Below are 23,740 nucleotides of genomic sequence, written 5' to 3'. Positions count from 1 at the left end.
AATCGCAGAAGGTAGCAAAGGCTACTGCAGCAAAAGTTGTACCTGGCCCTCATCCATACGTAAATAAAAGGAAAATGTAAAGGGTTTATGACCATTTCTGTCCTATCTTCTCTTCTTTCCAAAGCAGTATTTTCTGAGGTGTAGGAGGGGGAGACAACTCATTACTGCTGACAGATTTCTGTGCACAGGGCACTAATGCATGGTGTACAGGAAGCTGCTCCCCAGGGCCACCAGCATTTCTGATGTCTCAAGAGGAAGTTCCTTACCCAAGTTTACAAGAACGACTGCAAACCAGCTAAGTTCTGATTGAGAAAAAGAATGGAGTTCAACAGTGCATTTGGAGCGAGGATGGAGTGACGGGGTACTTTCAATCAAGATGAAAATCAAAGAAGAAACAGCACTAATGTATTAACATTAATGTATTTAAGAACTTGATATTTTAAAATCAGATGCAGTTAAATAACAGAAAATCTTTCTGAAATAAACCCAGTGCAGTCCTGTTTGAGCAAGTTCAAATCAATGCATTTATTTTGAGGTTACATTCCTGCCAGTGCTGGACATGGCCAGGTTAGGTGCACAGTGAGAAGTGTCTCCTTTTCCAGCCACACACACTAAGTGGCACTGGGCACAGCACAGCATCCACCCCCAGCACATGTGCAATTTAAAAAATACAACATTAGAAAACTCAGAAGAACACTGTTACTCATAATGGGATTCTCTTCTGTCTCTGCACTTCAGAGGTCTTTTAAAAAAGAATAATTATAAGCATGGATTATAAACAAAAAGTTTATTGATTTAGTATATGTTTTCAAGGCATTTTCATGTTGCAGTTTATAACTCCATTTGGTGAAAAGGGGAATCCTTGAGAAACCCCATCTCCACTAAAAAAACACACAATTTCAAGGGCAAGGAAAACAACCAAAATATCTAACCCAGATTCTGACCATAAAATATGTGCATTCCTAGAATCTCAAAAGAATCCATAACCACAAAATGGGGTAGGTTTTTTTGCATTTTTTAGATTGACTGTAATTTAGGAAACCCAGTATGAGATTCATCCCAGCTAGATTTTATCATCTCAAACCTGGACTAGCCAAACCAGAGCAGATTTATCTATATTACATATCTATGTATGAACAAGATAACCATCCTCTGCCAAAGACTATTCTGCACTGTCCAGAGGGAAAGTGTAACATAACCAGAGTTCTTAATTTTGGGTTTTTTTTTACTAGGGATTCAGCATGGGATTTTAAAGCTAAATTCTTATGTAGTTATCAGTTACAACATTGTCTCTGCATTTTGCATTAAACCAAGTAATCACTGATTAACAATAAACTTACATTCATACAAAGTTTTCATCAAAACATTCCATAATATGGCAGGCACTTTGGCACAGTTGTCTCACAGTAGCAAAAACTGAGGAAGAAAACTGAATGCTGGCACAGTTCCCTGATTAATTAGATGTTAAGGCTGATTTTAACTATAAAAACAAAAGCAAAACTGAAAAAAACCCTCAATGCTTTAAAAATTGAGCAAAATGCACATGATATAATCCTATAATGGCTAATCTACTGGAAATTAACATCTCTTGTCAACCAGAACCATTTCGGAAACAGAGTACGATTTCAGCCCCTTATGCTAAAGTCAAAAGAGCCAGCACAAATTCTACCACCTTTTTTGATGTTCTTATATAGTGCTTTTCTCTCCTACCATGCAAATGCTCAAACTCAAGAATGCCCATTGAATTGCAGAGTTATAACTGAATGGCAGTTTCTTTGATTATTATGTCACAGTGTCATTTTTTACTCCATCAGCCCTATGTTCCATCTCCACCACACACTAAACACCACAAATTAACATACAGCTGTCTTTACACCGATACACTTATCAAAATCTCATAAATTACACATTCAATTTCTGTATATTTGTTCACCCGTCACAAGCTGACAGTGTGGATTCTGTCACCAGACTTCAGGAGTTTTCGGCAGTGCACTATTTTGGTATCAAACTGTAGGTGCACTGCTTGGAAGGATTTGGAGCATGAGGTGTGTTTTGCTCTTGACAGGAAGGTCCCAGAGCTAGAAAAATGTGAAGCAGGCTTCTTCATGTGTTACAAAAGTGCTGAGATTAAAATTTTTTACTCCTCTTTGGAGTGTGTCCTGGAGTGTGTCAGGTTGCTGCTACTGTCTAGAAGGCATTGGAGGCAGGCTGCACCTGGCAGCTGGGATCTGGAGAAAGCTGGTGTCTGCTCAGTGTTGGTAGAAGGGGTCCCAGCAAATGGCAAAAGACATACAGCTGTACCTCCACAGAGGCTGCAGGGGTGTCCCTGTGGTGGCTGGCAACACCACCTCTGGCTGACAGCTGCTCAGGAAAGTCCCAGAGACCTCCTCTGGGAAAGCAGAAAAGGTCCACCACACAGATCGACAGTGAGATCCAGCTGCGACACCAAACACCCAGAGCCCTTTACACTGATCACATGCTTGAATGCCACACCGGCATCAGGGAAGACAGAGTAATGACAAATATAAAAACTGTGTAACAAGGTTCTAATACATTTAGTTTGAGCATGTGAAGGTTTCATACCTTTAGTCTCTAGTACTCTAGTAACTTGATCAGCTGAAGACATGGCTTGTATACTTTCCACTGACATGGACTACTCTTCTTGAAACGGCCTCTAAAAAATGCACCACAATCATGTCTGCCCATGGCAGAGTTGGTAGTGATGAGGATTACCCCCATTGCTCCTGTGTTCAGCTCCCAGAACACAGCATTAAGCACAGTTTACATCTGGCCCACCCTGTGTGTGAAAATTTCCCATAACTAGAATCTCTAAATGACAGAAACACACTTAATCATCAAAAATTTTAAAAATCATCCAAAACAAAGTAGTATGAGATGAACAGCACCAAGGATCTTGAGGTCAGCAAATCCACTCCATAGAAGTGAAAATCACAGTACCTAAATAAAATTAGACCTAAATAAAAATGATAGTCCAGAGTTTACTGAGTGGGTGCAGTGCTGAGACTGCTGAGAACAGAGTTTTTACAAAGAGGCTGGATGGAACCCGTAGCAATTTAAAAGCTAAAAATAGATGAGAAGTTCATAAGAGGTTGTTAATAAGAGACTGGTTATTATCACAGTGCTATTTCCTTGAAGTCAGTTCATTCTTTGTAGTCAACAGGAATTATATTATTTGTTCTCAGTGGAAATAAAATTGGGCCTTAACTGGAGACTGCACATCACTACTGAGCTTGGATTTTCAAAAAGAGTGAAATATTCCCTTTGCACAGAAATTATTACACACTTTATCACCAGAGCAAAGTTGGAGTACATAGTACTTGGTAGCAGTGCATAAGGCATATTTGTTCAGTGTTCTGGAAGATGAGGGGTAAACTGTGAAACTTCCAAAGAGGATACATATTACCTTGCAGGATTGCTTCTGTCAGTAGCTTCCATGACAGTATGCAGCCCAGCCCAGATTCTACTGCCATCTGCTTGAGTACATAGATTGCAGAGAAAGTTGTGTTTGCTTCACTGGAAGCAGAATTTACCCCTTTCTCAGGAGCAGGAATTTTTATGCACATCCAGACATAATCTAAGCCTAAAGGTAATTAAGCAGACAGGCTGACTGACAGATACTCAGTTTTTGCCATGCAGAGTACAGTTAAAGGATATATTTTAGCAGTTTTCAGACACTAAAGGCTAGAGTTCAGTATAAAATCAGGAAAAAATAAACCAAAACAAAGAACAACAACATCTCACAGTATTCCACCAGAATCCTTATTCACTGCTATACTGTTGTTGCTGAATTGAATTCTGGATATCAAGTTTTGTGACCTGTCAAAATATGCAGTTTTGTTTCTTTACTACTGGCCTCTGAACAGCCTTCAGGTTAAAATTACATTATTGAAATTAGCATCATGGAAAAATACTTATTGAAACAATCTGAAGTTCTACAAAGAGATGTAGTGATTCAGAAGGAATAAAAGACCTTTTCAGCAAAATCAGTTTAAAAACCCCCCAACAATTCCATAAAAATATATAATCCATGACAGAATATTCTATTTTACCTTTCATGATAAATAAAAAATACTGCATACATGGGGTGCACTCAAAATCCATAAGGCCAAATTTCCCACTGAATTAAGGAGAATTTTGCTGACATACCAACTGCAAATCTTCTGTCATGGCCACTGTAATCAGTAGGATTTCTGTTATTATTATTTCACAGGTTCACAGGTATTTAGATTTCATCTAACACACAGTGTATCACTTGACCTATAATAAATGAGTGTAATAAAGAACAAATTATATGTCAACAACATATATTCACTTTTCCATATGACATCAATTAGCATGACCAAAACTGGTGTAATTATACCCAGTACTGATTGTGCTTCAAAGTTGGGTTTGTTTTTCGACAATACTGGATCATTTCAGGATCAAGATTTAAAAAACTGTTTTTCAGATACCTTTCTGAAGTTGGAGAAGCCACTGTAGGAAGCAGCTGCTCATGTTTTACTGCCACAAATGTAGAGGCTGTAGTCCTCTCAGCCCCCTTCAGGAGAGGAGTCACTGTGACAGAGGGCACAGTCAAACTCCGTTCCAGACATCGATCTGCACTACTGAGGATTGCATTTGTTTGACTTTTGACTAAAGGTTTTGTCTTCTCTTTCTTCTGACACATTAACGAAATGCACACACAAGTAACAGCAATAATGAGTAGCACAGACACTAGGACCAGGGGAATAATAATGTACCAAGGGCTGCTTTCACCTGCCTGCTCTCTGGGACTCCTGGCATTAACCTGGTTTGTAATCTTCAACTCCATGGATGCACTTGTTCCCACGGCCTGATTTAGCAAGGGACTTTCCTCATGTAGGTTTCCCCAGTGATTCTGCCCTGGCCACATGGTTGGCTCAGTCTTCTGTGGTGCTATTGCAGGCTCTTCGTTCTGTGAGGAGACTAGTGCCTCATCCTTTGAGGCAGAGTGAGCCTTGAAAGTGGTCATGCTGGTTGCAAAAAGCACTTCTGTTGTAAAACCCTGCACAAGTGGAGGACTGTGTGGCACAATGGAATACTGAAAACAGCCAACAGCAGGCTGCACAGCATCTGCCTTGAGTATAAATGTAAATGAGTCATTCAACAGATCAATGCCCGTCATATTTGTGTCTATATCTAGAAGCAAAACACCACTATCAATGTCAGCCTGGGTGAACATCTGAATATCTTCAAATACTGCATCATTCACAAACCTTTTCTTAACAATCCTCCCGTGCAAGGGGGGCACTATCACTTCAAATCTAGGATTGCTGTTTGTCAAATTGGCTAGCTCAGAAGCATCCAGGTCACTGCTTCCAAATTTATAAGCTGCTTGATTTGAAATCTGCAGGTCAGATACAATTTGTACTAAAGGCTTCACTGTGATGTTCAGCACTTGTCCTGTTAGATTGCCTTCTGCAGTAAAAAGCATAAACTCCAGTACATCACTGGAAGCAGTAAGATTTGTCAGGTGGTAAGAGAGCCTTCCCGAGTACAAATCTGCCTGCTCAAATTTAGTAACCTGCTCATTTCCAATCATGAGGTGCCCATACTTGAGTGGCTGAGTTATTTCATACATAATAGTAGTGCTTTTTCCATTTGTGACGGCTGAAAGCTGAACGTCAGTAATAGTGACAGATGTCTGGCCCTGTGGCAGCACAACATTGGTAAGGTTGACGAGGACAAGAGCAATTGGTACGACTTCAAGATTGAACAGTTTGTATAAAGGGCGATGTTTACCATCAGTCACACTGAAATAAAACACCCCAGAAGATGAACTTCCATCCTGTACAAACCACACTTTACCACTGTCAACATCAGCTTGTGTGAAATCTTTTATAGAGACATTGAGATTGCTTTTCATTGCTAAGTAACCATTATTGGGGTTGCTAACAATGGTGTATTTCAGCTCAGCTGGAGCATTATCTAAGTCTTCAACTTTCAGATTCTCTGCCCCCAGCATTGACATATCTCCCTGCAGGACTTTCAAGTGCAGTCTTTTAGTCTTCAGTTCTGGAGACTGGTCATTCACTGGGAAAACAGTGATATTAAACATCTCCTCTAAAACTTCACTATGGGGCTTTGTAGGAGGCTTGCTCTTCAGGTTCAACCAAACAGCAAAAGTGAAATTGTCATATAGAGATTCAGAATTATCATGTATGTACATAATTCCAAATTTGTCCAGTACATACTGGGAGAAGTTAGGCTTTTCTTTGGTAACGTTTCGTTCTCCAACAACCATCATGCCATGTTGGGGTAAAGACACAACCTGATACCAGACTTCATATGCAGAGCGCTGTACATCAGGTAGCTTAATCAATAGGTTTGAAGCATCTAGATTTGTTTTGTTGATTAATACTCTACCTCCTTCCTGGACTACGGCACCTGGCAGAAATGAAAAGATAATCTTAGAAACGGAACAATTTATAGTTGCACTATTTCAGAAACTACACATCAAACACTGATGAAGCTCAAAAATTTTTATCCTTTGTGGTATCCTTGATTTCCATGTCATGGCTAAAAATATATTATCACTACTTCTAAAATACAATCAGATATGAAAGACAAGATTTTTGACTGATGCATACGCTAAGATTAAAGAAAGACGAGTATCTCAAAGCTTCTGATAGTGTTTTTCACCTACAATTATAGAAAACAAAATATCTTCTACAGCAGTAGGAAGCATCAAACCTATGTAGCCATCTCATTTCTAAGGGTCCAGTGAACACAGCTTCCCAAGCTACTACCCTACAGTACTCTCTGTCTCAGAAGTATTCTGGTCGCTGCCTACTGAAGGGAAAGAAATTTTTGTTTTTTCTCCAATGGACCTCTGACAGATCCAAAACAATTCTGAGCCAAAACAGTGAAGCATTTTTACCTGTATTTGCTAGAAGATGACTATTCTGATCATGCCTGTCAATTTCATATGAAATGACAATGTGGAACATCTGGATATCCAGAGCTGATGGTGGAGAGGATACAGTAAATGTAAAGAAATCTTCTGCACTCCAGTCAGCTGACTCAGCATGTAAGTGTTCATACATGATCACACCTTCATCAACCTGTTCCAGGTAAAAAGTAAACATATGTGTAAGAGCAAGGTGATTATAAGCAGAGGAGTGTTAAGGACAGAAAAACTATCTTGAGAACACTGTTCAAAGAGACCTTCGTACCTTACTCCATGCACAGAGTACAAAGAATCATAGAATTGTTTAGGTTGCAAAAGAGTTGTAAGATCAAATCCAGCTGTTAATCCAGAACTGCAAAGTCCACCACTAAATCATGTCCCAGGTGCCACATCTACACGTCTTTTAAAATATCCAGGTGGTGATTCAACCACTTTTCTGGGCAGTCTGGTTCAATACTCAGCTGTGTTTCACATGAAGAAAGGTGTCTTGCTATTCCATTTAAACGTCCACTGGCACAGACTGTGGCCATGTCCTCTCATGCTACTACTTGTTACTTGGGCAGATAGAGGCCAACCCACCTGGCCACAGCCTCCTTTCAGGCAGTGGTAGAGAGTGATAAGGTCACCCCTGAGCCTTCTTTTCTCCAGGATAAACACCCCCAGCTCCCTCAGCTGCTCCTCACAGCACTTGTGCTCCCTGCCCCAGCTCCATTGCCCTTCTCTGGACTCTCTGCAGCCCCTCAGTGCCTTTCCTGCAGTGAGGGCCCAGAGCTGGACACAGCACTGGAGGTGTGGCCTTAGCAGTGCCCAGCACAGGGGGACAATCCCTGCCCTGGCCCTGCTGGCCACACCATTGCTGATCCAGGCCAGGATGCCATTGGCCCTCTTGGCCACCTGGGCACAGCCTGGCTCATGTTCAGCTGCTGTCACCAACACCCCCAGGTCCTTTCCAGGCACTCTGCCCCAGCCTGTGGCACTGCCTGGGGCTGTTGTGACCCAAGGGCAGGACCTGGCACTGGGCCTTGTTGAACCTCACACCACTGGCCTCATCACTCCAGCTTGTATATACACTGAGATTATCCTGCATTTCTCTTAAGGTGGACTCTGTGTTGCCAGATAAACACATGAAAATAAGTGAAATGTTACTGAGCATGAATGCTTAGTAAAAGCCTTAAAGAGATACATAACACTGAGAAACTGCCTCAAACTAGTAATGGTGATCATGTGCTCAGATGGACTGTATTTTTAGTAAATCAAAGTATCAATGTCTTGGGTTTTCTTTGCAAGGACACTACTACGGCTGGATTATTTGTCCTGAAAAAAGCATATGAAAGGCTGAAGAAGGACTTTGATGCAGTTATTTCCTTCAAATGGCAAAAGACACTTGGTAAGAGACTAAGAAAACCTGAAGGAAGTGTAATGACCACTGATATTTACTCTCACTTACAAGCAAAAAGTTGATGGAACAACAGAGTGGAACATTTCTACATCACAGCAAGACAGGGATTCGTAAAAGATGAGAAGGAATCTGGTTTGTGCTCTCTCTGCCAGCACTGACCTTGCAGATCATCACACTCAAGGAATATAATCAATCCACTGTAAGTAATCAAGCTTCAAAGTATTGCAAGATACTGCAGTACATCTCCAGAGAATCAAATGCACATGTAACATAAAACCATTTATCTCTTTAGACCCCAAAGCAAAAGGCAGTATTTTCAGATTATTTCTCACCAGCTGGAACTATACCTGAATTTTATGATCAACACTGTAAAACACTGGAACTGTAAATAGAATTCCTAATGATAGCAAGACTAGACTACTTACTGAATCTTATTCAGTAGATTCAGCATCTGGTCTGCTTGATAATTCATTCACGGCCCTGGAGAGATGACAGCTACACCCATTAAATCCTTGGCAAGTTCCCAGGCAACCTGCACATGTTAGTTTGTAACTGCCTGAGAGATTCCTGTCTGAGATGGTGCTGGTTTTAAATTTACTATTTTAACACACTCCTCACACTCTGCAAACACCTTGAAGGGACTCACAGTACACATTTCTATCATATATGCTTGAAAGATGCGAAAAAAAGAAACCAAAACCTCCCTACCTGGTTTTATCACAGATGAAGTTTGAAAGTATAGAACCTGAGGTGTAAATACAGAGAGATTGAATCCTGAAATTACAGCGACAGCCTCCACTGAGATCACTAGGCAAACTGGGCTTTCAAGGTCAGTTTTCTCAGCAGTCTCAAAACCATCTCAATTTTTCTCTAAAAAATTTAGACTGATGTGATAAAATCCTTTATGCACATCTCCAGGTTTCTGCTTTCCCTATACTGATTTAATTCTTAATGGCTATTATAGGACAAACAAAAAAAAATAATAGCAAAAGGGTATGTTAGCTCAGGGTAACTTTCCAAAACCTCTTTAGGACTTCAAGCTGAGGACAGCAAATTTTTGTAACAAATACAGGCACAATACAAATCCTCTAAATTCAGCAGTGTTTATTATCCATCTTAATTGGTTGGTAATTGTTTCCATCTTAATTGTTTCGGGGTTATTTGACTTCAAATCCATTCTAATGTCTATCTAAGAACTGAATGCAATTGGTGAGGATTTCTGTGTTTACCTCTGCAATGACTCTACATAATGAAGAAGCTGTGCCTTGCTGTGAGATGAAAATACTTCTAAGATATTACAGAAAGTACTGCAGAGAAAAACAAAAATCAAACATTATGTTGAAAAACTCCTGAGTCACTCAAGAGTGTTTAATGTGCAAATAATTTTCTTATATTAGCTCAACAACATCTGTTCAAGAAAAATCTCTTGGAACGCAATACTAATTTCTGTTTCTTTTTGCTGTTTTTTTCCCCTTTGGCAACAAAGCGATAAACCACAGCAAATACAGAAGAGATCAGCACCCCAGCAAAAGGAGTAACTACTTTTCCAAAGTGAAATTTCAAGTTCCTCAACACAGAATTAAGTCAATGAATACCCACAGACCTACACTAATACAAAATGTTTTTCAATTCCATTTAGTTTTTCAAGCTTATTACCAAACACAAACTAAATGCTTTAGTCTCCATGACATGGACAATGTACAATGTTTGTAACATAAATGCGATTTTCTTCACTCATATTTAACTCCCTGTGATTACAACACACTGAACTGAAAGTTTATTTAGGATCCCTTTTCTCTCTTACATCTCACCCTCTACCAGAATAAACAGTAATCTTGTTTGGATACTTGAATTCCACCTGCAAGAAGTCATTTAGCTCTACTTTTTTGAAATTAAAATGGCCAATAGAAATATCTCCAACAGACAAGAAAAGCATACATACTATTTTAGTCCAAAACCTTTCACAGTTCACAAAGTTAAAAGGAAAGTTAGCTATACATAACTAAAAACTAAAGCTACAGAGAAAAAGTCACATGCTCTGACATGGCACTGCCCGATAAACACACATAATGGTCACATCCAAAGGCAAAAGGAGTGACACTTCAAAACCTTAGCTGAAATATTTTCTGTCTAACATGCTTAATTGTTTCTTCTAATACTCAAAAAAAATCACATATTTTGGAATCATAAGGGTAAAGTGTCATTATACAGTTCATTGCTTTCATAAAACAAGACAAAACACAGCAACTTTTGAAACAAGAACAATGACATAATGGGATTACAACATGTTTTTCATGAAAACCATTCTGTGTTCATCTTGATTTATAAAGTCCAGGTGGAGACCCATTCTACAACCATCCTTGATCAGGTTGTTTTAAAGCCTGATGACAACAAATAAAAATGTTGTCCTTTTTTACAGGTTTTACTGCCCAAGTTCAAATTCTGGCCAATAGATTTTCTTATTCCTTCATATACTCAATCAAATAGCATTTAAAATCTGAAAAAAAACATTTTCCCATGAGCAAAGTCAGAAGATCGACCCTCTTTTATCTCACTCCCTTTAATTTTCTGAGAATCGCATAATGCGTGCTAAAGATAGTTACATTCGAATTCTGCACACAGACAAGTAATTCCTTTTGCAGAAGAATTTTTCCACCAAGTTACATAAGCTGCCACGTTTTAGTCATTCAGTAAGAGTTAAGATACTTCACACATTTAGTACCACAGCCAATCCAGTCAATAGAAGTCATCTTGGGGACAGCCATGAAGACTTTGTACAGCTGAAACAGATCTGATACTTGGACTTTTCATAGAGAAAAAGGCTGCTCCTTCTGCCAAAAACTAAAAGCTTCTAACCTCTGACTGCTGGTTAATGGCATCAGAACAGCTCTTCTTGACAAATAGTCTTACAAGCAAAACAGTGGGAATTGCCAAGACCCTGTTAGTATCCAAGCAGAAGGGAACAAAGGTTCCTCTTGTGTTCATTACTAGATCCCAGATATTTAATGACACAGCAAATCTTGGTGATTGCACGGATGGGTCATATATGCCTGGTTACTTAACAGATATAAATGGATCACACAGAGCATGAGCAACTGAGATGCTCTCTGAAGTAACAATCCACTCCTCAACTAGTTGTTGTAAAGTAAATGCTTACCATAGACTGCGTAAAACTGAAGATTTCCTGAGTGGTATCATCAGAATCTACTCTCATCAGCCTTCCAAGTTTCGGGGAAGTTACAATCACAAAAGTTATAGTTCTGTTTCCTGCACTGGTCACATCATTGGTTATAGCTTTCAGATCATGTTGTGAAATAGGTTTCCTGGAACCTAAAAAACGTGAAGTATAGGAAGAAGATTTACAACAGATTTTTTTTCCAAAAGTCTAAGTTTTGCATGCACAACTCACACTCTCACCCAGGTATTCTACTTAGCATTTTAATAACATTTTATAAGATCAGCAGGGTTACTCTTTTTCTAGTTACCTTCTGGTTACAACTCTTCAACAGCTTTTTTTTCAATTAAAAAGCCTATTAATAGGAAGTACCCACATTTTAAAAATGCAAAAAGTGCAGTTCTCTTCAGCACATGGAATTGCTAAATACTGGCTTCTGCAAAAACTACCTGAAGTATAGAATAGAGCATGTATAAGAAGTTCTGTTTGTACATCACATGTCTAGAACAAATTCAAACTCCAATGTTTTTGGTATTCCCAGTTGCCACAGAAGACATAGGTGATTTGACTCGGAGAAGACTCAAAACAGCAAAGTTTCTAGTGAACATATAAACCAAAATCAATTACTAACAAAAGTACGCTTTATCAATGTGAAATAGGATTTTCATTAATAAAATTAAAACATAAGTACTGAATTAAACAAACTAGGAAGAACACCAAGTAACAGAAGTAACAGCCTGAACTGAAATACTGTATTATTTATTAAGATAGACAGAGACTGAGAGGTAACAAAATTCTTTTAATTTAACATAGCACGACGCTAACCTTACTAAGGTTACTACCTTCTGTCTTAAAGATTATAAAGAGCTTTCTGGAATTAGTCAAAGCAAGACAGACAATTTTTGACACAGCTGGGGCAATAATTTCCCAGCTAGTAATTTCCTTAAAGAAAAAAATAGTCTGGCTTCTTTTTAATACAGTTTCAAGGTACACAATCGGCAAACTAAAATTTATGCTCAATGATCATTTTAGAGGAGCAAGAGTCCCATCATCCTATTCCCCCTGTATCCCCACTTCTGCCTCCAGTTTCAGATTTTATCTTCTCCTTGAGCAACAAGCTTTATAGGCTTCAATACATAATTTCAAAGACTATATGGTATTAAATATACTTGAAGTTTTAATTCTCAATCTATCTCATACAAGAACAATACAAAATAACACATGTATTATATACAAATATATGCCATAATATTCAGAAGAAAAAAACATTGTAAGGACAGTGAAGAATAGGGGTGCTTTGAAAGCCATTATTAATACCAGGAGCCTGCTTGTTCACATCTGCTTGTGCTCTGGTTCAAATAACAACTGCTTTGAAACAGAACTGTTATAAGATCTTCTGTCTCTTCCTGTTTTCCCATTTTTACCTTCCCATGTCTTTCTGTGTGCACACTGTTTTGAAAAGTGAAGGAATCTCTCAGGTTGAGAAAAATTTTCCCAGACAATATTTAATTCAAGAAGTCCCCCTCCTCTACCTCTCCCTTCTTTACCTTTTTTTTCTGTGACAGGAAGGGAGGGAACCATGACCTTGTGCATACAGCAGATGTGGTCAAGAATGTACAACTTAGCACAACAGTTAATCAGACCACATAAAGCTGCAAATGCAGTTATTTGCATAACCTGCTAGTTATGCAAATCAGGCCTTATTGCCTTAACAGACTAGGACAGAGTAACTCTAAAACATGGTCACGCTGTAATGATGGAAGTTACTGCTCCAACTTTTCTTGACCATACCAGGGTACCACACCACTGCCATCACAGAGCATGGCCATGGGGAGCAAGGGAATCTGTCACAAAACTCCCTCAATTCCTAGCAGACCTGACCTCACTCACTGAACTCCACAGGCTGAAATACAGTCTAGAGACACAGACAGCACAGTCTATCATGCTCTTTAGTAAATTAGCATCCTCCCCAAACTTAACCTTCTCCTTCATCCACTTCTCACCTGCACGTTGAGAACTTCCCTGGCATTCACAGTAGTTCTCAGGTCTGACACCTCAACAGGGAGAGGAAGGTTATTTGCCAGCCAGCAGACTGGGTGAAAGGAAATGAAGTGAGAACACTGCCTGTGTGTTCCCAATCACAGAAGGAGAGATCACAAAAACGCCACCCAAACACAGGGGACAGAACAGATAGAGGAGGAAGACACACAACAAGAACAGGTGACACTGAGTTGGGCCAAGCTAATCAATTCAAGTAGAGTGCAACAGCATAATAGTGGTGCCTCATCATTTTGTTACACATTTTTACTGCCTACATTTAAGATTTGGAAAATGATTAGCCATGAGCATTCTCCCTACCACTGCTGAAGAGTTATAAATCATCTCATCTACAGACTGATTAGACAGCTCTGCTTCCAGTTAACCGAAAGTCAGGCTTAACTCTCCTCAGAGAAACTCAGCTCATTTCTTTTTTGAGCAATTGCCTTCCTGAAGAAGCAAATCCTTCCATCGCATATATCTACCATACAGGAGAAAAAGCTAATATATCTAGCAGTCAATTTTCTGAGTATACTGAATAAAACAAGCTTCTGTTAAAACAGAAAAAATCTATGAATTATATAAACAGATCTGGTATACCCAACAAAAAAAACGCAGTTCATGCTTTTATAAAATTGCAGAACAATATGCTTTAGAGAATAGTTTACACCCAGTCAAAGACATGGTAAATTCTTCACCATAAATTCAATTTTTACTACCCCAGAGAGAAGATTTCTCAAGCTGGTTCAAAATTATCCCTTTTTAGTAGGGCTATAAAATTTAACAGGACACTGGCTGTTGTTTTTATATATAGTAACCATTTGGCACCCTAGTTGTTGTAATAGCCATTTCATGATGGCAAAGTACAGCTGAAAGCCATACAGCTCCAGAATGTCTCTAAAAAATACCATAAAGAGAACATGTGAAAAAGCTAGTAACACTTTATAACATCTAAAAGGATTTTGCTAACCCAAAGTAAGTGAGGATTCAAGGAAAAAACTGCAATCTTGGATGAATACAGATTGCAGTGCTGAAAGAAATACTGTATTTTGTAAACGGAAGAACTGATTGACAGCCTAGAGACTTTGCCTTCTATGGAAGTATTAGGCATACTTTTCTTACAATTATCATTGGCTTAAGATAGAATTCCAGTAAATCCCTGTGCCCAAGGCAACCTTACACACCAAAATTGCAGGTTAATAACCTTTGTAAGTGGATTTATGTGAATCCCATTTATATTGACTGAATTAGAAGATCATGCTGCTACAATCTCATTTTTTGTTTAAGCGGCTTTTGCTGCAAACCTTTGTTTATGCAACTTATATTCAGGAAGTGTAAGAAGATAAAGTGCTCCTCTTCCATATCCAATTAATAAATCAAGGTACAGATTACAACCTCTAGAACTCTGCCAATTCTTAGTATCTCTCTGATTCTACAGATCACATTCAGAGAAACAAAAAAAGAAGGTATCACAAACAAAAGTGTGATGCAAGATATTACTGAGAGAAAACTAATCTTTATTTCTCCTTTAATCCTGCAATAAATGTTAGATTCCTAACTCAATGAGGGATTACTCTTGCCAGTGCAAAGGAATAAATGGCTCTGATGAGACCTCTTAGCAAAATTCAGAAATATGAATCAAAGTTTTCCAGCCTTCTGATTCCTCAGTGAGTCTGTGCTGCTGTCTATAATTCATTTTAAACAAAAGAAAAGTGAACTAGCAATCTGGAAAATTTACACGTGGTATTCAAAATCTCATGGCCACAATCTTCATTCCTCTTTTGCTTTTACAAGGCACTATCACAGTCTCCTAAATCTCTAAGTATCTGAATGGACCACAGAGATTTTAAACAAACCTAAATAGGAAATCTCCAGAGCTTAGGCAGACAGTGCTATTATCACATTGTAGTTGAACATTTCACTGCCAGTTTCCATGACTCCAAGCATGTACGTATCAAAAGGTTAAAGACTGCAAAGCAAAAAAGCAGTATGCTGTTTGAGAAAATATTAACCCTTTTTTAAAAAACACACATAAATATTCCAAGCTACAGTTTTCCATAGTTTAGCCAGTTAATTATCTGACAAATAACTCTCTATCAGGCAATATTTTCAAGTGGACAAAATCATGATCATCTCAAAAAACCTACCTGGAAAGACTCCGAGCCCTTTGTTCACTTCAAGGCTAATGACCAGCATCTGAGCTCTGATGCTAAAAATCTGTCGGGGTGCAAAGTTCAAACCATCTGTCACCTGAAAGTTGAAGCCTCCAGACACTGCTCCTGTGGAAATCAAAACCATAAATTTATTCTTATATTACTGTGTCACACAAAAAACAAAAATACACTGGACATCTTTCACTCTTGGCTACAGTGAAATATTGTTGAGGAACACATTCAGGGCAGGTAGCTCTGGGTGCAGCTGCAGTGGAGCTGTGTAGGTTGAGCTCTGGGTGGCAGGAGACTGAGGCAAGCAGCCCTGAACTGCTGAGCCTTTGCTTAACAAAGGGCACTGGGACCTGCTGCCAGGGGACCAACACTCAGAGACATGGCAGGAGCTGAGGACTTTAGACTTTCGTGGTTTAGACTGCAAAGTCTTTTGGTCAGGGTCCCCTGTCAGGGGCTGCCAGCCAGAGCCGTTATTCTGTAGTTGCACAATAATTAAATTAAGGATACAGGCACCTGAGATTCTGCTAAGGGAAACCTGAAGTGAAGTCAGTGAGGAAACCTTGTTTGACTGTGTGAGTGTTGCGTATGTAGAGAGTCAAGCAAGGTTCACTGGAGCCACCAGATGAGAAAGGGGTTCCATCTCAACAATTAAAGTCTTGGGTGGTGTCAGTGTGACTGCCAAAGGGACTCCCGGATGAGCAGACAGGAGAGTTTCCTTAGCAATGTATCCAAGATCACCCCAAAAGCAACTTTTTATCAGAGCCCTTGTATCTTAATTAGAATTAAATAAATTGATAATGCAATTAACACATTCCCCAGGAAGAACTACTGGCAGTTGTTTTCAGTGAAAGCCAGACACTGCTTAGATGTAAATCAGCAAGTGCCCCCTTCTTTTTCTTCACTGACACAGTGGAGCTGAAATCTAGTTAAACTTGAGGAGAAAATTACTCCAAAATTTTCAATTCCATTTATGTCTTAGGAGGGTCCAAAGCACTTAGGCAGCCACATTTTGGCAAAGAAGGAATTTGGGGAGAAAGGCAACTCGAATGTTCTTTCATTTTGTTATATATTTAAAGGTCTGAATAAACTCTTTGGTTGTTTCCTTAGCCTCTTCACTGCACTTCAGCTTTGCTGAAGGTATGTTGTCACAGCTTAAACTATTTCAGAGGTTATGTGTACTCATAATAAATGCACATTTTTCCCTTTAATCTTAGGACCTGTATGTACTTTGGCACAAACAATAGCAAAATACCTCCAGGAGTCTGAGCGGATTCCTGTAAAAATACATATCTCAGAACTGACAGGCTGCTTTTAAGCAGAGGTTCTCCATGTTGTTCAATTAGGTAAAAAGACAAAAAAAGAAAAGTGAAACATTAACTGCTGCAAAGAATTACCATGCTCTTGTATTTGCTTTCCCCAATTTAGCCCCAAGATATTGCTACAAGAATATAGATACTAAAAGCCATAGAGTACCACATACTTTCATGTAAAGATCATCATACTTTGCCTAAATATAAATTAACATATCAGAAGAATCAAATGTGTGTTCTGAGATTACAGTTAAAAATATGCCTAGGAAATGCTCTTATATTAGCCTGGCAGCTGCAGAAGCTCTGGTAGACCTGACCATATTGCTTTTATTTTAAAAGTTTTTACTTTATGGCATATTCTACAAAAAAGAACCAGTTGCTTATTCAAAAAAGCATCTGGGAGTCTACTATTTGTACTAAGGTGAAAAAAACCCCCAAATGAACCTGCTTATGCAGCCTCGCTTTTTTGGCTAAGGCAGGTCAACTGCTTGATTGACATTGACATTTTGTCATCAGCAGTCAGGAACAGAACTGCATCTTGAAGTTCTGGTTGGGTGGAGCATTTATCATTTTATCACAATTAATTTTTTAAAATGTGTCTGATCAGAGATGATTAAAAGGACACCAGAAAGAGGGTTTGTAAAAGCTGCACTGAGAAGCACAAAGACTTCATCAGCAACAAGAGTTCCATTTATTACTGTCCCTAAGAAAAACACTGTGAGGGTTTAAGGGCAGGGCCCATATTGCAAAAGTGAGAGGGGAGAACTCTAGAGAGAAACAAGAGTGAAAAAAAAGAAGGAATTCTTACTCTGAAAGAGGGGTACAAAAAAGGAAAAGTGTGTTCTAGTTTTGCATTTACACTGGTGATAGAATAATCAGGGATTATGGAGGAAATAAATAAAAATGCAAGGGAAAACAAGCGAACAAAGAGGAAGATTTGCAACTCACACCACAGAATAAGCAGCATAATGTAACTCATAAGGCTGAGCAATGGGAAGGGAAAATTCTGAGGTCTAATTTAGAGGCATAAAAGCAAAGTATAATAACACTTTCGTTGGCAGTAAAAAACACACTGAGAATGAAGAGTCATTGCCACGTACAGGTGTAAAAAATGTATAGTGCCATGAGGAGTAGCCAGAGGATGGAAGAGCTGCCTCAGACAAGAAGAACCTGTGCTTTTGGAAAGGGGTTCAAGTGAGTAGAAGGAGTAGATGGGGGTACTTCCAAGAGGAGACAAAGTAGCCAGCACACACTGTAGGACTGATGACAAGGAACAGAGGAAACACAGAGAAAAAGGATAAAAAGCTGAATGACAGCAACAACATAAGGAAAGGCCCCAGGTATAAGGAAAGGCCCCAGGTAAGGCTGGAGGCAATAAGATGTTAGTAACAACTACATTTCCAGCAACAAGTCAAGATGAAGGAGGGAGGAAAATCACTGCCCAAGAAATGCAAAGAAGCGAAATGACCAGAGTACTTTGTGAAGCACTGGAGACCATAAGGTTGAGCAGACAGCAGAGCCAGAGCAGCTGCAAGACCTGACACACAACTCGGGTAATTTTATGTTACAAATTTACTCTACACTCCCACTCACTGGAAAATGAAATTTTCTGTTCTTTTCACTTTTATTAATCAAGATTTACTCTCTAGGACTACATATGTGCATCTGCCCTTTCTGGAATACAGTGCAGATTAATTTCCCCACACTTACCACTGTCCTACCATCATAGGGCTTCTTACATGTCAAAGTCTCCAAAGTCTTCCTTGGAACAATTTAAATAGTTTGGCCCACTTTTATCATGCTCTTGACCTTTTATTTCCTGACCAAATTATTTGAGCAGGATACCTAAAGCTCACCAGCAGCTGATTGTAAACCAATTTCAGCAACACATATGCACCTTGCAAGACAGTGCATCATAAGGCACAGTACTTCAGCCTCATGAAGACATAGCACAAATCTGGAGTGACTTCTGCACCCAAGGGAGCACTGGAACTCCAGCCTGCCTCAGGGCTGGCAGGAGAGCAGTTTATCTCTTCTATCTCCACCCCAAAACAATGATTTATTCCTTCTGTAGCAACTCCTTTCTTCTTTCAACTGAGGGAAGTAGTAATACTTGCTGCTGGAGCAAGAAACAGATAGCTATCACCCTGTGAAAGCCCTACCTCTTCTGGCTGGAATCCCACTGGGAAGTTCTTTCCTGTGGCTTCCCATTACTGCCACTCAAGGATGCATGAAGCTGCCCCGACTTCTTTTATTCCCCACACATTCTCCCAATGAAAAAAAATCCCCAATCTCTAGCTCTGGACAATAGGAGAAAGAGTCAATGTTTAAAGCTTAATTCTTTCAGAACGTGAAAGGGACACTGACATCACAGAGATGAACATAACTCCATCATCCATCACTGCACTATGGCAGGTATCTGTGAGATTGCTGGTCCATAAACAGCTCTGCACTGCAGCAAGATAGAAAGGCTTCAGGAAATTTTCAATCACGTTAGTCAAAAAAATGGATTTCCTATCTCTGAAAGGTGGATGGAAATGTTCCCCTACTGCAAAACTGCTTTCAGAAAGAAGGCTGCTATCTAATGAATCACAAGAACACCAAGGTTTCTCAGTGAGCACACATTTAAGTAGACATCAGACATCTTGTTTAGTTTTAGAGATCATGTATAACCAGTGTATAATACTTCACATAACCAGTGTTCCAAGATCTTTGTGACATTACAATGGGATTTTTAATGGATTATAAACACAAATATACTGAATAGGAGCACTATTCTGTTATCAGATGTGTTATTTTTGAAATCATATACTATTGTGTACAAATACCAGCTGCCCTTTAATTATGTGAGCCTGGGTAAAAGTAAGGATGCTCTTGTTTGGAGAAGACTTCAGAGCCAAGTGTCCATTGGTAGGTGGAGTAATAGAATACACCAGTTCTGATGGTGAGGAGTCCTTGTCTTCTGCACAGAGGTCATCAATAGTTATTTCTGTGACTGAACCCACCCAGACCTAGAAAAGCAAAAATAATTTTAAAAAGAAATAAATAAAGAAAGAAAATGCATACAAAAGAAAAGTGGGGCAACAGGAGATGAGGGACAGGGATGGATGACACATGACTCCAAGAAAAAGGAAGAATAAAGATTTGTGCTGTGCAACAGTCACAGCTATAATAGGTTTCCTAACTGTCCATCCAAATCTCTGATCACAGACTGGCACAGCTCATCCTGACAAATAGTCTGCAAAATACAAGACCTTGAAATAATACAAGCAAACACATCCTACACCAGTTAAGAGTTTCAGACAGTTGGAGTGCAAGAGCTCTAAATTCTCAGAAACATAACAAAAATTGTATTATGATAACTGAGTCAAGGAATTGCTTTCCAACACATACACATGAATATTAGTGTCATGTATTTCACAGCAGGTAAGGCACTGAATATGTTCTACTTTCACCAGCAGAAAAGATGAAAGAACAACAGCCTGGGGACAGCACGAACTCTAATACAAATGGGACAGTTCTTGTAGCTGCACTATTTTCTTCTAGCAAAATGCACTAAAGGCCCTTTTTTAGTGCACTAAAAAACCGAGAGACACTCAGTCAGAGCACTCAGGGAGGTGAAACAAGCAATGCCTCCAACAGCTGCCTACCATTTACCAGGTTACAACTGCAGAAAAATAGTTAACTAGTTTTTAGAAAGATGGTATAAAAACCATTATTTACTTCTGGTAAATCTAAAGCTGGAGCAAATTCTAAGTCTAATTTCAGAGGAGAGCCACAAGATTGATAAAAGGACTAGAGCACCCCTTCTATGAAGTCAGGCTGAGAAAATGGGGGCTGTTCAGCCTGGGGAAGAGAGGACTGTGTGAGGATCTCACAGACACCTTCCAGTACCTGAGGGGGCCTACAGGGAAGCTGGAGAGAGATTCTCTGACAGAAAGTGGTGTGCCAGGGCAAGAAGGAATGGGTACACTCTGAAAGAGCGGAAATTCAATGAGGTACTAGGATAAAATTCTTTACTGTGATGGTGGTGAGATACTGAAACAGGTTGCCCAAAGAGGTTGTGGATTCCTGAATTCTGGCAGTGTTCAAAGCCAGGCTGGATAAGGCTTCAAGCAGCCTGGTCTAGTGGGAGGTGTTCCTGCCCATGGCAGGGGGAGTTAGATCATCTTTAAGATCCCTTATTTCAAGCAGAAAGGACTGCTCTCTGGGTTTCATTCCTATCTGATTGGGTAATTTCTTGTTTAGAAAGGATAAGAAATGGCCATTTTGTTCTTCATCTCTGCTGTATATATCTGGAAATACAGACAGAAATGCTAACAAAGAACCATACATATTTATCTCAACATGAAGTGAAATTTCTAAAATATTCACTACATCAATATCAATTATTTCCATACACAATTTATAACATAGCATAAAATCTTAAGAACCTAAACCTTTAAATACCTCAGCTTGAGCTTCAAAACACATTCCCTGCATCATTCCTCCCTGTCTTCCTACAAGTCTAAGTACATTTAATAAATATCTCATAGTAACATCACACCAAATGGTTGAAGGGGACAAATGATCCTTAGCAAAGAGCATTTTACCTCTGCCAAAGCCAAAAATCAGCAATCACAATTCAGTAAGTATTAATTCTACTTTTTAACATGAACCATGAAAGAAAACCTTTTAAGAGACTGAAATTTGTGCCACCACACTTCAACAGAGGAAAGATTTCATTCTACACTGTCACAAAATATGTGCCATAGAAAAAGAGATACTAAAATGAAGGTTTTTTTTCCTAATCAGAAGAATTTTGAAAAGTAAGTTTATAATAGAAAACTCCTTTCAACTAGCAAATAGTTATTTTCTCCCCTGAAATATGTATTTTGCTGTAACATAATTATTAATATTCAATTTTGATAAAGAATGACACTTACGGCACAGAACAACAACTAACAGCACATGGTGACTTAGTGAGTGGCACCAAATAAGCACATCAGTGTCAAAGGTTTTGTACTGAGACCTTTTAATTCATCTCAGTAGTACTTGCGTAGATAATTCTATGAAGAAAATAAAAGGTCATATACAGAATATGCAAAAAAATAAGAAATTATAATGGACACATGTTATTACAAATGACTCACTAAATTTCAAGTTATTTTCCTTACTAAAGGAAAAAAAATTAAAATTTCTAATTATAGAAAACAGTTTCTTCTGTAATGTCAGTATTTAATTCTGTTGTCTCAGCACACTACCACTTAACACTTTTTAAGTACTATACATGGCCTGCAACATGATCCTTGAAGAATGAAAGGAGATCTAAGAGTTGAAAAGAACCATAGGGAAGCAAACACTGAGAACACAGCAAGAATGTTACAAGCACATTATTTTTCATATCTGAGATCAAAATCTCCCTGAAGAGCACCATGAAGACTGTATCTGAACTTCCATGATGTAGCATGATGCTGATTTTTTATGCGCCTAACATATTCCACAGGCATAGTCCAAAAAAAGGTTCATGACCTTGCTGATGTAAAATTATTTATTCTGCTCTACTTACAGGATTCAGCTCATCAGTATCTCCTTGCATGCCACATATTCTACCAGACAGTCTTATTCACATTTTAACACTTAAGACAGCAACTTAGAGAAAACAACAAAAATAATCAGTTCAAATGTGTGCATTTTTTAAAAAATCTAATTCCAGGAAAATATAGCCCTCTTGTGGCAACAGGAGAATACAGTAACTTCATAGCATTGCCACCCATGTATTTAAACACATATAACTGCAGCATATAATGCCAGAACAGTGATTTTCTTCAAAACATCCTTTTTCCTTCACCCATTCCCATTCCAGAAAAAAAAGTCCATGGAACCTGTGGAATTTTTAAGAAATTATATCTAAAATGGTGATAATTTAAGTTTCTAAATAAAAATACATCTCACAAATTTGCTCCAATGGAAAGGATTTAAATTAAATGCATTACAGAAGTTCTCAGGACAGTAAAAATTTCTGCATCTCAGATGTTATGCCATAAATTCTGAGACAGGGAAAAAAAAACAAAAACCAAAACACCTTAAACCTTCATTTACTTTTGCTTCCTAGAAAAAAAAACAGAGAAAAATTCCCAAAATGGTTGGATGTCTGTCACTCTGAAACTCCCCCCTGGTGCTCATAACATTGATAGCAATAGACAAGGCTGTTTGAAGAAGGGATGTTATGGCTGTCTCTGAAGTGAGGAAGCTAGAGTTAGACTCATTCATCATGTGTGCACACACCCAAAAGTTTCTTGCGTTTGGACAGAAGCCCAAAGGCCTAAATTAACTTTCACATGCCCACACCAACATCACTGGCCTCTTCACCCCTTGACATGTACTTCTTCACAAAAGCTACTTCTCAGCAGCAGATGCCATATCCTAGCCTGTATTTTTAATCATTCAGCATTTCTTTCTGACTCTTTATATTGCGATCTGCAAAATTTCTGAGGTCCTAAACTTCAGTCAACTCCAAAAGTTCTAGGAGACTTCTGTTTTCACAGTAGTGGTCAGTCATTTTATACTTTTGTACATTTCCACCCTTACAAAACAGATAAAAGAGCTACTGAATTTTTAAAAGCAACATTGTCTGTAATTCAGTATCTAACACTAGCAATGTTCTTGAGGAGCACAGACTGTTTGGCTGAACGTGGAGCCAGCCACCATCACCCTACACAGGAA

General features: G+C 38.9%; 1 protein-coding gene across 1 annotated transcript in view; it reads right to left on the bottom strand.

The window, feature by feature from the left end:
• Nucleotides 1-772: 772 nt before the first annotated feature.
• Nucleotides 773-23,740, bottom strand: part of LOC102037607 (chondroitin sulfate proteoglycan 4-like) — a 37,074-nt gene continuing 14,106 nt past the window's right edge. Inside the window, exons 6-10 of the mRNA XM_014307406.2 lie at nt 19,848-20,046; nt 15,708-15,839; nt 11,506-11,678; nt 6,920-7,103; nt 773-6,426 (exon numbers count right to left, since the gene is read on the bottom strand). Of these exons, the coding sequence (XP_014162881.1) occupies nt 4,376-6,426; nt 6,920-7,103; nt 11,506-11,678; nt 15,708-15,839; nt 19,848-20,046 (2,739 nt within the window). The 3' untranslated portion in view covers nt 773-4,375. The remainder of the gene's footprint in view (nt 6,427-6,919; nt 7,104-11,505; nt 11,679-15,707; nt 15,840-19,847; nt 20,047-23,740) is intronic.

Source organism: Geospiza fortis, unplaced genomic scaffold (assembly GCF_000277835.1).
Source record: "Geospiza fortis unplaced genomic scaffold, GeoFor_1.0 scaffold443, whole genome shotgun sequence".
NCBI classification, from domain to species: domain Eukaryota; kingdom Metazoa; phylum Chordata; class Aves; order Passeriformes; family Thraupidae; genus Geospiza; species Geospiza fortis.
This window is presented reverse-complemented; position numbering and strand designations above follow the sequence as displayed.